The sequence below is a fragment of the Oryzias melastigma genome, linkage group LG19 (assembly GCF_002922805.2).
Source record: "Oryzias melastigma strain HK-1 linkage group LG19, ASM292280v2, whole genome shotgun sequence".
Lineage (NCBI taxonomy): Eukaryota > Metazoa > Chordata > Actinopteri > Beloniformes > Adrianichthyidae > Oryzias > Oryzias melastigma.
Genome location: NC_050530.1, coordinates 9,100,037 through 9,113,216, shown reverse-complemented (window position 1 = coordinate 9,113,216; position 13,180 = coordinate 9,100,037). Strand labels below are relative to the sequence as shown.

Below are 13,180 nucleotides of genomic sequence, written 5' to 3'. Positions count from 1 at the left end.
TCGAGTTATCAGGATTTTACCGTGATCGGTGGCAGCACAGAATCTGTGGATTTCCCCAAATCTCCCTCAGATGAGCAGAGTCCCTCTCAGAAACACAGACACGTCAGCAGAACCCTGAGTGAGCCGGGCCACCTCGGTGGACGGGTGGGGAGGTCACACTCGGAGCAGAGGGGCAGGCGGAGCGTCCATCACAGAAACAGAAGGTTGGTAAAGTGAGTGACACATCCTCAACCATCCAGGTAGAAGCAGAGGAAGTTTCTTTGTTTTTTATGTTTCCACAGCCCTTCAAATCGAACTCCGAGCCCCGCCGGTTTCAGCAGAAGACCGAACAGAGAGGAGGACTCTCCTCCTGATGACAACACGGCACTTCCAGGAGAAATCAGTGGAGCAAATTCTTTGACTTCAAGAAGAGAGCTGGGGTCACGACCTCATACGCCCATGGGACGGGTGGACATTCGGCCCCGCGATGACCCAGTTATTGTGCAGCAGACCCTGTTCTATGCACCTGCCTCACCAAAGCCAGAATACAAATCTGCTCCAACCACTCCAGTCACCGAAAGGTGGCAAACCAAAGTAAGAACTTTGTCTTCATCCTGACACATCGGCCTGGGTTACATCATAAAATTAAAAAACCTGAACTGCTGTTGTTTTTTTAATGTTATTACTTTACATGTTTAAATGACAGCTTCAGTATTTAATATAAAATTTAAACACTGGTCAATTAGAAATTTTAAAACTTATTAAAATGTCTTTCTAAATGTTTAAGGGAAATGGTTTAAATCAGGGGTGCCAAACTCAATCGCACAAGGGGCTAAAATCCAAAATAGGTCGAACAGGATAGACATTTATTTAACACTCTAAAACGAATATTTTAAACTTTAAAACCGTAACTTTAACATCATTATTTACTAAATATATAGCATCACCTGCTGTAAGCTGAATTTGGCTGCAGAAGATGCTAGTGCTGATAGCTGAAGATGCTAAACTTGGTAGCTAAAAAATTATGAAGCTAATAGCTAAAAAATGCTGAAGCTAATAACTAGATAAAATATTAGCTAAATGCCAAAGTAGCCTAAAAAAAACTTAGGTTAGCCTAGGTTAGCCAAGACAGCTAGCATGTAGCTAAAAATGGGTAAACTTCAAATTAGCCTTAAAAACTAAAAAAAAGAACAAATTAGCATAAGCAGCTAGCATGTAAATAGTAGCCTAACTACAAAAGAGCCTTAAAAATTAAAAAGAAAAAGAAAAATTAACCAAAACAGCTAGCGTGTCGCTGATATTTTAGGTAAACTCCAAAACAGCCTCAAAAACTGAAAAAGCCTAAATTAGCCAAAACAATTACCATTTGGCTAAATTATTAACTAAACTCAAAAACAGCCTCAAAAACAGACAAGAAAATGCCAAAATTAGTCAAAACAGATATCATGTTGCTGAAATATTAGCTAAACTCCAAAATAGCCTTAAAAATGAAGTAAAAACCAAAATAGTTAAAAAAGCTAAAAGAATATTAATTTTTAAACCTTTAAAACCGTATCTTTTTAATGTAAATATGAGTAATAAAAAGGCAGGAATAATATTCCAGAATAAACCTTAAATAACTATCAAAATTTTACTCTCCATAAAATATATTTTGTCAAAATTATACAAGTTAGAAATGAGCACAAGGTTTGCACATTGGGCCATTAATAGCAATAAAATAAAGTGATCTGGAGGGCCGGACATAATTACCTGGAGGGCCGGATCCGGCCCCCGGGCTTTGACTTTGACACATGTGCCTTAAGTGATGAATATCTGCGTCAGCCTTTCAGTTTTCTGAATATTTGCTAGAATTATAAAAAGTAACATCATCTGCAAAAGAGAGAACATTTTGTCAAAAAAGCATGTTGGGCTGGATCCGGCCCCCGGGCCTTGACTTAAAGAATATCCTATAGACTGTATCTACTGAAGATAATCTATCAGTCTTTAAATCCCACATTTTGTTTTGAAAATGTGTTTAAAAAAATAGCAAAAAGAAATAAATCTTAGAATTTGTCTGCAATTTTAAGAGCTTGATATTTCTATTTCTTTCTTTAAAGCCTGCACCCATATATGGTGCTGTCCACCATGCACCTAGTGGACGAAGGCCTCTGGGCAAGGTGACTACTATTTAAAATAATGCAATCATATTAAAATAATAATTCATTCGTGCAAAGCCACAATGTATGCAGAAATTGTGCTGCTATGACTGTGAATACAAACATGCTTTAACTCAAGCTGCACAGTACATCCAGTCTGGCATGACGTGCTTTCTTTTTATACACTTGCTGTATCTCCGTAGAGCCTCTCTACTGGTGCAGACTTACTGCCCCCTTTACCCCCCTCATCACGAGCTGCACATTCTCTTCACCCACAACAACAACACCACCAGCGCAGCTTCGTATCTGCTTGTGTGCTACCGACAGCTATGGTACAGACGTGCTGGCTGATCTGTGCTCTGTTCTCGTTCTGTCCAGTATTTTGCTTGTGCACAAATAGATTTTACTTTATTTTTTGTGTCATTTTAAAACCTTAGCACAGTTTTTGTTTATGAAAGTAGGATGTAATTCAGTTTAGTGTGATTTCCTCAAGTTTGTGCAGCTTGTGCTCCATTCTCTTAGCACAAATTATTGAAGTTTTTCCTTAATAAATTGGATAATCACAGAAAGAGATTTCAGATTTAACAAAACATTTTGAAATTCCTTAGGCCTCAAAGCCCGACCCGAGGGATCTGCTTCCGATCCGTCCACTTGAAAGCGATGCAGATGTGAGTGATGACTGCCTAAGAACACGACTGGAAATGAACCAGAATGCAATGGAGCCTTCAAAAAAAAAAAAAAATGAATGACACATTTCTTTTTGAGAGAAGATGAGTCTGATTTTCTGCTCTTCAGGCTGTGCTGACGAGACTGTGTGGGTGTGACAAGCTGTTACAGTCTCTTTCTGGAGAACTGGCTCAGCTACAAATGGATAAGGTTTGTAGATTTTATTTATTTACAAAGGAAAAATGTTGCTAATTTAATATAGCTGGATATTTGCTCACTAGAAGTGGATTCAAAAATCTAATAAAAATGAAATTTGCTAAATAAGACTGAAAACTATGATAAACATGACGTTTCTTGTGGTTCAGGATAGTGTCCACTGTGCGTTGGAAGTTTCTCGACTGCAAGTGGAAGAGTGGAAGAACCAGGGACCACGGGCGCTGGAAGAAGCTCTTACCCAGAAGGCTTTGCTGCAGGATGAGCTGGTCACGATCAGGGCGAGAATGTGTGACGTTTCACTGGTGTGTAACAACACACACAACAGCTATGAACCAAAATTAAAGTTACTATACTTATTTCTATCTTTGTTATTTTAATCATAAGGAAATTTGACAAAAATATTCAACTTTTTATTTATTTTTAAATCATAATTGTGCAAAAACCTTTTTTTTTTTTCACATTCAGGAAATAGAGAGGGTGTGGAGTCAGTATGAGAGAATGGAAAGTGAACTGTCTGTAATCCGCTCACATCTGCAGCACATCTGCAACTTTGGGATGCCACAGGTAATGTTCAAAAGACACTTGAAATTTCCAAAGTCTTAAATGAAGGCCAGAATGGGCCTTTTTGTGACTGTGGGTGAACATAATGGTGGAATTTTTATCTCTTATTTATTAGAGACTAAAATGCTACCAGGTTGTTACAAAAAGTGATTTTAATTATCTTTTTTTATTTACAAGAGCTTCCATCAACAATGTTAGTGATTCTATTGCAGTTTTGATTCGGTGAAAAATAACGGTAAAAAACTCACTTTTAAACGTTCCTTTTTTTTGTAGCTTGAGCACACATATATACTTACTTACAACAATACAAAAGACACCAGTCCCAGCCCTGGGCTGCATGGCGCCCTAGGCAAAAAAATAATTTGGCGAACTTTTTATTTACATTCGTAATTTTGTTTTTTGGATGAAATAAATGGTATTTATTACTGTCATAAAATACTAAAATAAAGGAAAAAGAAAATAATAATATATAATCACTGTAATTTGGTGCCCCCTCCACCAAATGACACCCTAGGCAGCCGCCTAGGAGGCCTTTCCTCAGGGGCCGTCCCTGATATACACATTTAACCACTACATTCTAAGTGTTAATACACTTCAAATCTTTTTTAATTCCCACCCCTTAAGTATCTATAACTTGATTATGTTGATGTCTTATTCATGCTAAGATCACTGAGTCAATATCAAATTTTCTAAGTACTGACATTAATATTTCACCATAATAATATAATATATATCACTTAATTTGAGGTAAATGTGTTTTAGAGGATAAAACTAAAAAGATAAATATATTTTTTATGTGTTTGCATCTTTATAAATGGACCAACAAACTTTATAAACATTTAAATCTCCCTACTTACCTGTGTGTAAGGATATGTCACAGATTTATCTTCTCTGATCAGGAGCAGTCTCAGGCTCAGAGGGAACTGTGGATGATGGAGGACATCCTTGATGGATTAAGAGTCAACAGAGATCACATTTGCTTCCTGCTGGGAGTACAGAGGCATCACAGTGAGCAGCACAGTATAAATCTTGCCTTACAAGGAAACCTTGCAAGTCTTCCTCTCATTCATCCCCTCATGAGCACACGCCTCATGTGTTACCCTTTAGAATGTGGCGTTAGCTTAATTTATTTAAAGTAGCACCATAGCCTATTAATGTATGTATAACTTTGTTTATTCTGGTTCATTTTAACTTTTAAAAATACACTATTTCTGTTGGATTATGAACTATAACAACAAAAGAAACGATTGACGATTTTTCGATGTTCCATCAGCATTCCAATCTGTGGCTCCACATCCTGGATCTCCTGCTTCTCCCACAGAAAGGCTGCATGGCTCACTGGTAAGATCCTGTCTGTCTTATTTAGGTGATCCTCTGGATTTAAAGCCACAGACCACTCATCATTAGGGAGCTCATCTGTAATTGTTGACTCTTGCAGGACGTGGACCAAGAGCCACCAGTCCGACCACCCTTACCTCTGGAGCTGCAGGAGAACCACCAGAGCTTTGGGTGGGCAGAGTCACCATATGAGGTGGGAAATTGCTCATTTTTATTACCTGACAAGCATATTCACATTTGACTGTGTTATTTCTCTGCTTATATTTCAGGGAATATACAGCCTTGCTGCTGATCCTGTGAACAGAATAGGAAACAGCCAGCCTGACCTTCTTAATGTGAAAGCACAATCAGGTTGGGAAAATCATGTTTAATAAAAAAAATATTTCCCTGCCAGCAAGGCCAAGTGGGCCCCATATCGCTGGGTGATTTTCACCCGAGCAGAAGTATTCACAATGTTCAATAAGTTGTATTTTTCTGAGTGTCGCAGGTCCCTGACTAAAGGCTCACATGTCCCCGGACTGGGTGGACCAAAGACCAACTCTCCAGTATCATTATTTATTTTTCTAGGATTTTTTTCTTCTCAAATTCCTAATTTTTCAGCCATTTCAAGCATGTTTTTAGGATCTTTCTATGTTTTTATTTTCCATTGTGTTACATAAACCACAGTTAAAAAAAAAAACAAAAAAAAACAACTACTCTAATTTATCACGTGTTGTCATAGTTTGAACTATTTTTTGTGAGAAATACTTAGTATTATGTATTTTATATATCGAGTAAAAATTACCCAGCAAAAGTGATGGTGTAACTTTTTATAGCGAAAGTGTTCTAGGGTTAAGTGGGAACTCAGTAGGCTGGCTCTGTACGCTAGCCAGCCACCTGGTGGATGGTGTAGCTAGCTAGCGAGGGCTAGCAGAGCTATCTAAGAACGCTGTCCACTTGGCGGATGACTAGCGTAGTCCCCAGTAAACCAATAGTGCAGAGAGTTAGCTCTGCTAGCCCTCACTAGCTTGCTACACCATCCAACAGGTGGCTGGCTAGCGTAGCGAGCTGTCCTACTGAGTGCCCACTTTAGCCAACAGTGTAACGAGATAGCTCTGCTAGCCTTTACTAGCTTGCTACAGCATCCACCAGAAGGCTAGCTAGCGTAGAGCCAGACTACGAAATTCCCACTTAAGCTAATGTGGCTAACACAGATGGGGCCACAACAAAAACTGCTAACAAACCCCACATTTTCTGTCCATGTTTAACCCTCGTGCTCTCTTATAGGGTCCAGATGACCCTTCCTTCAATGATAAAGGTTGACAGAATTTTATTACTGTCATTGAAGATAAAAAAATCCTTGAAAAAAAGTTAAGTGTGCTGTCTAGTGGGGACCAGATGACCCCACAAGCATGCTTAGGATAGCACAAGGGTTACACCATATGGGACCCACTTGGCCTCGCTGGTTGGGTTATTGGTGAAATTGCTTTCTTCTCCATCTGTGTTTTCCTCACATTTCCCTTCCTGCCATCCTATTCCTCCACCCACCTCTCTTTCTGCTTTATTATCTCTGCTTCCACGTCATCCTCAGATTCCCAATTTACATCAAGAAGGATCCCACCAGACAACAGCAACCAATCAACCAAGGTTTGATTTGTTGTAATTTCCTGTCTGCTGTTTAGCAAAGTGAGCCAAAAATATCTTCTAACTATAGAAGCTGATTTTTTTTTCCCCACATTGCGATGACTGCCAAATTCCAATTCTTTGAATCTTGCATTTCCCTTGCAATTAGGGCATGTTGCACTTCCGTCTTTAGCCAGCAGAAGGAGCCAGAGGCTAATCAATTCAGTTGCACAACTCTGAAGCTCACAGATGTGCATTGGAGGAACAGACATGCATATAGAAGCAGCCATCACTGTTTTAATGCGAACAGCAAGCATGTTTGAATTACACAAACAGAAACAGGATGTTTCTCCTTGCAGAAGTCGAATATAAAGATGAGTGAAGAGGAGCAGATTGAAAGGATGAAAAGGAATCAAGAGAGGGTAACGATTAACAAGAAACCTCCACTTCCTAATCAGAGTGCACAAAGTTCAGAATCAAACGAGGTTTGTTGAATCCTGAACCCACTAAATATACAGTAAGTCACGTAATATGACTGCTAATCTATCTTTAATCTCTCAGCCCCCCTTCCCCCTAAGGGTGACAAGAGTTGTTACCGCTGTTCTACCTTCATCTCTTGTGGCGAGGAGAGTTTCCGTGGAGGATCCTCCGGCGGAGCTCCACACGTCACTGCCGGAGCAGATCCCACCTGAAATGCAGCAAAAGCTGCCCGAGCAGAGCAAAAAGCTCCTGGAAAAGCCATCCAGACGACTGTTGCTGGAGGGCCCAGATCCCGGCAGATCCTCCGATGAGACGCAGCCGGATCAGCCTGTTAGGAAGACGAGCAGAAAGCAGCAGCAAGGAGGATCCAGGGGATTCAAGATGGAGCCACTTTCGGAAGTGAGCAGAGCCGAAGGACTGGAAGCTTCAAGCAGTCAAAGTCAAGATCTAACAGGTTTAGAAGAAACAGATTTGAATGTCAGGGTAAGAAATTTAGAAATGCACAAACAGTATCAGGATGTTCCACAGATTTCACATTTAATTTAGAAAAAAAGTTATTTCAGATATTTTAGACTAACATACATCCACTGACCACTTTAATGGGTACCACTCCCTTTTGCCTTCAGAACTGCCTTAATGCCTGGTAGCATATGTGATCTATTGGGTTGAGATCTGGTGACTGTGGAGGACATTTGAGTCCAATGCGATGTTCAAGAGTCTGAGATGATTCCACTTGTGTGATATGACTCCTTAACCTGCTGGTAGTACACTGTGGTCATAAAGGGATGGACAAAGTGTACCATGACCTCTAATATCAAGAAGGAATTTCTGCCCTCAGAATGCCGCTCTCTGGATAATTTCTCTTTTTCTGACCATTCTCTGTAAACCCTAGAGAAGGTTGTGGGTGAAAATCCCAGTAGATCAGCACCAACAACCATCAAAGTCACTTCAATCTCCTTTCTTCCTCAAAGTGAGGCTCAGTTTGAACTGCAGCAGATCTTCTTGACCACGTCTACATGCCTAAATGCATTGAGTTTCTGCAAAGTGATTGGCTGATTAGAAGTTTGCATTAATGATCAGTGGGACAGGTGTACTTGTAAAGTGGCTAATGAATGTAGAATTCAATAAAAACCATGGCAGTATTTAAGTGTTATTATGAGAAGGAAAATAATTATATGCAGTGATTGTAATGTATGCATTGAACAGGCGGAGGAGGTACCTTCTACTCCACCAGCCCACAACACGGACCCTAACTTTAATCTGAGCCCTGAGCAGAGAGATGCTAAACTTCGGCGAGTAGAACGAATACGAGAAAGAGTCCTGAGGAGGTTCGGTTTTCTGTCTTTTCAAATATTATTCCTGCATGTGCTCCACTCTGTTGAAAGAATCACATAAGTTGTTGTGTATCTATCAGCGCAGCCAGGGAGAAGGCCACAACACACGATCAGCAGCCAACCAGGAGACAGGAGAAGGGGCGTCTCCAGGTTCTCCCTGACAGGTCCAAACTCCAAACAAAACCAGGTACTTTTGGAACATTCATCCACACAAATCGAACAACTCAAGATTCATTCAACAACTCTGTTTTACAGTTTCAGACCACAAAAGACTTCAGAGCAGCAATGAGAATTCAAACCTCTGTGGAGAAGTTCAAGATAATGATAAAAAAGCAAAAATTCAGCCCAATTCTGGACACAAAACACAGCACAGTGAGAAAGAAGGGGTTGCCAAGACAAAAATCAAACGCCTGCCGTCACCACATCACATCTCATCCATGACTGTCTACCAGGAAGACGGAGGAAAAGGATTCAGATCAAATCAAACCCAATATCCAGATGATGACAATGACTATGATGCCAGATCCTCAGATTTGAGAGCCAAATGGTTCCTCTCCACCAAGCAGTGGCAAGGGTTCATACCCTTACAAATATCTCCCTCGGAGACCTTACCAAGCGACGATTCGGAATCCCAGACGACTTCTCTGGATGACACAACCGATTCCAACGGAATGTCATCAGCGGTGAGTGAAAGCTTGGAGAAAATGAAGGAAAACCATTCGCTCTTCTACAAGATTGCGTGCGACATCAGTATCTCAGACTCAGACATAACCAAGAGTGATGCTCAAATAGCATCTCATCCAGAGGAAGAAGTGTTGATCACTGAATCATCTCCAAAGGAAACAACCAGCAATCCTGAAGCAGAACAAACGGAAAAAGAGAAAGACGGAAAAGTGGAACTCCAGAGTTCAGAAAATTCACTATGTATTCAAGAAAGTCCCAAAAAGCTTGAGGACAGATCAATTCAAGATTGTGAGCTGCAGATTATTGAGGCCGTCTCTGCTGCTTGGGTGGATTCTGATCAGCAACAGAGTGACTGTGCAGAGACGAAAGGGGAACACAGTGTGATGAAAAAGCCGGTTGACAGGAAAGTAGACCAAGAGGGATCGGAAGAACTACAGAAAAGCACCAGTTTAAGTAAGGTGATTAATGAGAACGAGCTGGAGAGAGGAGACAAGCGTTCCATCAGTCTATCCAGCTTTGTGCGTGAGGGTGGAGGTGTGCTTCGGAGTGCATCCTTCGGGAAGCCCAGAGTAACAGTATTAAGGACAAGTTTGTGAAAAGAACATCGGCTGCTTTGGTTTGACTTAAATAACAAGTTTCCGAGGGATGGGAAAACTGTCAGGTGATTTCTAGGAAAAAAGTGGACTTTGAAGAAGTTCTGATCTAACTTGAGTAGCTTAGAAAAAACACACAATATCAGGTAGACTCGAACATTTCCATTTTTCACAGTTCTTGGATGAATTATTAGTGTATAAATAATGTTAATAATAATCATTCCTTGAACTATCCAATTAAAAACAGGTTCACAAATGATTTGTCTGGCAACACAACCCTGTTAATGTCACTGTAACGTGTTTTGTAATGCAGAGATCCTTATTAATAAACCTACGATCAATGATTTGAACAGGTCAATTATTCTATGATTGTCAGTCCACCACCCCCATCCTCAAGGAGGGTTCCCCCCTCTGAGAGGACCTGAGCAGAATTGCACGGATCCACTGGAGATGCCTTTGTCACTTTAAATCCTGCTGTGTCTCAGCCGATGACATCATTGTCTGAGAACACATTACATCACCCCTTCCCGAGCTCTCGCTTTTAAAGACAGCACCACCTTATGTTTACCGAGACTCACACACATCCAGACCCATTTGCAAAATAAATAAATAAATAAATAAATAAGTGCAATTGCTGGATCAAAGTCAGATTAAATATCAGGCATTTGCACACATTTTTTTTAAATGGTTAAAATAATTTAAATGGCATGAAATGAAGTTAAACTATTGGATTACATGATTTCTGCTTCATCTCACAGATTACAAATGCATTTTTATTTTATTTTTTTTTTATTATCATTAATTTATCTCCAAGATGCAAAAGTTCTGCAACCTCGTCCTCTGTTCTAATATGCACTGGATAATTTATCAGGTGTTTGATTGGCCCGTGGGTGCGCACAAGAGCGTGGCGTGCGCGTAAATCACAAAGATGCGTAAAATGCAGAGAGAATGTTTCTTTAAGAGCCATTACCTTCCAATCCGGCTGAGGAGGAGTCTGTGGTAAGGTGGCGTATCGTCTCTTCCCCCCCTCCTCCTGTCCCCCCCATCGTTTACATGTGGAAAAAAGAGAGACAGGTAAAAATAAGACCCACTCCTGGGTGGAGATAGAATCCGCGGAGATGGACGAATAGAGGATTTTTTTCCCCCAAACCACCAAACATGGGCAGCACGGGCTCTCCCCGATGACTGTGGTAAGGATGCAACTTCACACCGCCCCATCGCAACCCAGTTTCCACAGAGAGAGGGAAAAAACAGCAACTAGACAGTGAGGAAGGAGCTCAGGAGGAGAAATGCATGCGCGCACGTATGTACCGACAAATGCATGCATGCGTGCGTGAGGCGTTGATGATGGAGGGGGTACTGTCCGAGTGTTTTTTATTTTATGCTTGTTTGTATTGAAATAGATGCGGATGTCAGCGCGCGCATCAGTCGGGTTTGTTCGTGTTTGGCATGTTGGCAGCACGGTTTATTTAGGGCGCGCTTGCTCGCTCCCGTGTGCATACAGTTGGTGAGGTGCGAGAGGAGAGGGCGGGGGTTGGTCCTTATAAGCCCATCATAAGATGCCACTGTATATTGGCCTACTTGAATGGGATTAATGGGGGCTATCGGCGCGTTGGCACGGGTAGTCCATGGAGTCAGTGGTCCTTCATGGCCCTTTTGCTCCCATAACGTCTGGATGTGGCCATGACCACACAGCCTCCTCTCATCCTGCCTTCCAACAGGCTTCATCGAGCGGGATGTGAATTGGATCGCGTATTACGCAAAAGGGAGAAGATTTCTAGATAAAGATGCGCACCGGTGCGCATTTCCATCCTCGAAAACGATCATAAACAGATGAATGCATATTAGTTTGGATTTCTCCTGCTATCCCGACAGTCACAATTCCACTGATGCGAATCTTGCCTGGGGGTGGGGGGCGGGGGATATACCGTTTCATAGTATGGTGGTCATAGTCCTTCTGCTTTCCTGAAATGCCATCTTTTACGCACGCTTTTGCTGAGATTTATTCCACATCCACTTCTCTGATTCTCATTGTCTTCTGCTGGTGGTCTGGAAAAGCTCCTCCTTTGACTGCTGGAGGAGCTGGATTTTTTTCTCCCCCCTCCCCAACAGACAGATTTCCCCCCCCAAAGATATAATTGTTTCACACCTTCAATATTTTTACAAATGACAGTCTTTGATTTGATTGGCTATCTCGACTCTGCCATCAGTACCAGGATGCAGTGTGACTGTGATGATGGTGGGAGTACTCATGCTGTGATTTCACATGTCAAACGCTCTCTTGGTCACTTTCAGTGTTGTGAAAGAGCTGCATGAGCTTCCCCCGTTTCTGCAGTGAGTCAAGCAAACGTGCCTGAAGACGTAGTTCGCCCAACAGCAAAGTAGCAGTTCATTCATTTCATGCTTCTTCATGGCTGCATCCTTTGATCGTGAGAGATAGGAGGAAGGTTGTCGGGCTGCTGTATGAAAACAACTCTTGTTTTTGCTGTTATCGGTGTCTTACTCACACTCGTAAACACACAGGTCCTGAAGCTCAGTGACCTCTGAGCTGAAGCTTGAGTCAAAACTGCAGGATGCACAGTTAGACTTGAACTAAATCGACTTATCAGAGCAGACTTTTCCAATGACTCCCTTTAGAAACTGACAGTGAACTTCAAAGACCGACTCCTAAAAATTGCGTTTTTTGTGTTTTTTACAAGTTCTTGTAGCATTTTCCTAATGATGGAGGACGTATATAAAAAAAATTGAGATTAAAATTATATTTCTGCGTATTTATTGAAATTGTTGTGAATCAGAAGCAGATGAAAAAAGTATAGTTGTGTCATATACGCTTCTATGGCAAGCCACAAGCTCCTAATGCATTTTGTTTTGCACAAAATGCATCATATGAACTACAAATATAGAATAATTCACACACAAATATTGGGGTGAGTCTATTTTCCTTCCATACGTCCCTTCGTACTTACAGTCCTTCACCGTGTTCCAATACTGCTCGCCATTTTTGCTGCACTGCTAATGTTAGGTTTGGGTGGTGAGGGGCTGTAAGCTAGCAGGAGAGATGGGGCTGATGGGAAATGAAGGCAGGCTTACTCCGCGCCAACAGTCCCGAACACAACTCAGAGGTGAATTTTTAAAGAACTACTGCTGCTCTCAGGTTTTTTGGTTTTGTCTAAAAATAGTAATGGGATTCTATAGTTCAAAAGATGATTGGAATTTAAGTTATTTGTATTATAAAGGATTATTTATATTTTGATTAGCTTTTTTACAGCTTAACAAAAGCTTTTTTTAACCTTAAAGTCTGGAAACAGTATTTCTGGTTGTTCTACAGTTTACCCGACATTAGTCAAAATAAAAAGAACTTGTACGCTCTAATTCATCTGTTCCAGATTTACAGTAATTTGTATTAAAAAATACCCAGAAATGCAATTTTATAAATCCTCCATCAACAGAAAAATGCCACAAGAACATGTTAAAAACACAATTTTTATTGGAGTGGATCTCACAATAAAACGCCAAAAAGTTTGTGAGTGCTATTGCCAAATGTTTTACCTAAATATTTCAACACAAGAGAACATGTAACTTTTTTTTTTTT

The 13,180-nt window shown here is 40.9% G+C and overlaps 1 protein-coding gene across 1 annotated transcript; it reads left to right on the top strand.

Moving 5' to 3' along the window:
* Window positions 1-6: 6 nt before the first annotated feature.
* Window positions 7-9,938, top strand: LOC112153922. Its single transcript, XM_024284387.1, has 18 exons — window positions 7-203; window positions 282-573; window positions 2,076-2,135; window positions 2,318-2,446; window positions 2,723-2,782; window positions 2,910-2,990; window positions 3,146-3,298; window positions 3,462-3,560; window positions 4,457-4,565; window positions 4,831-4,898; window positions 4,996-5,088; window positions 5,165-5,246; window positions 6,466-6,521; window positions 6,857-6,982; window positions 7,059-7,460; window positions 8,184-8,305; window positions 8,392-8,498; window positions 8,567-9,938. Exons 2-18 carry the CDS (start codon window positions 439-441, stop codon window positions 9,589-9,591), a joined length of 2,907 nt encoding a protein of 968 aa, XP_024140155.1. The 5' UTR covers window positions 7-203; window positions 282-438; the 3' UTR covers window positions 9,592-9,938.
* The last annotated feature ends 3,242 nt before the right edge of the window (window positions 9,939-13,180 follow it).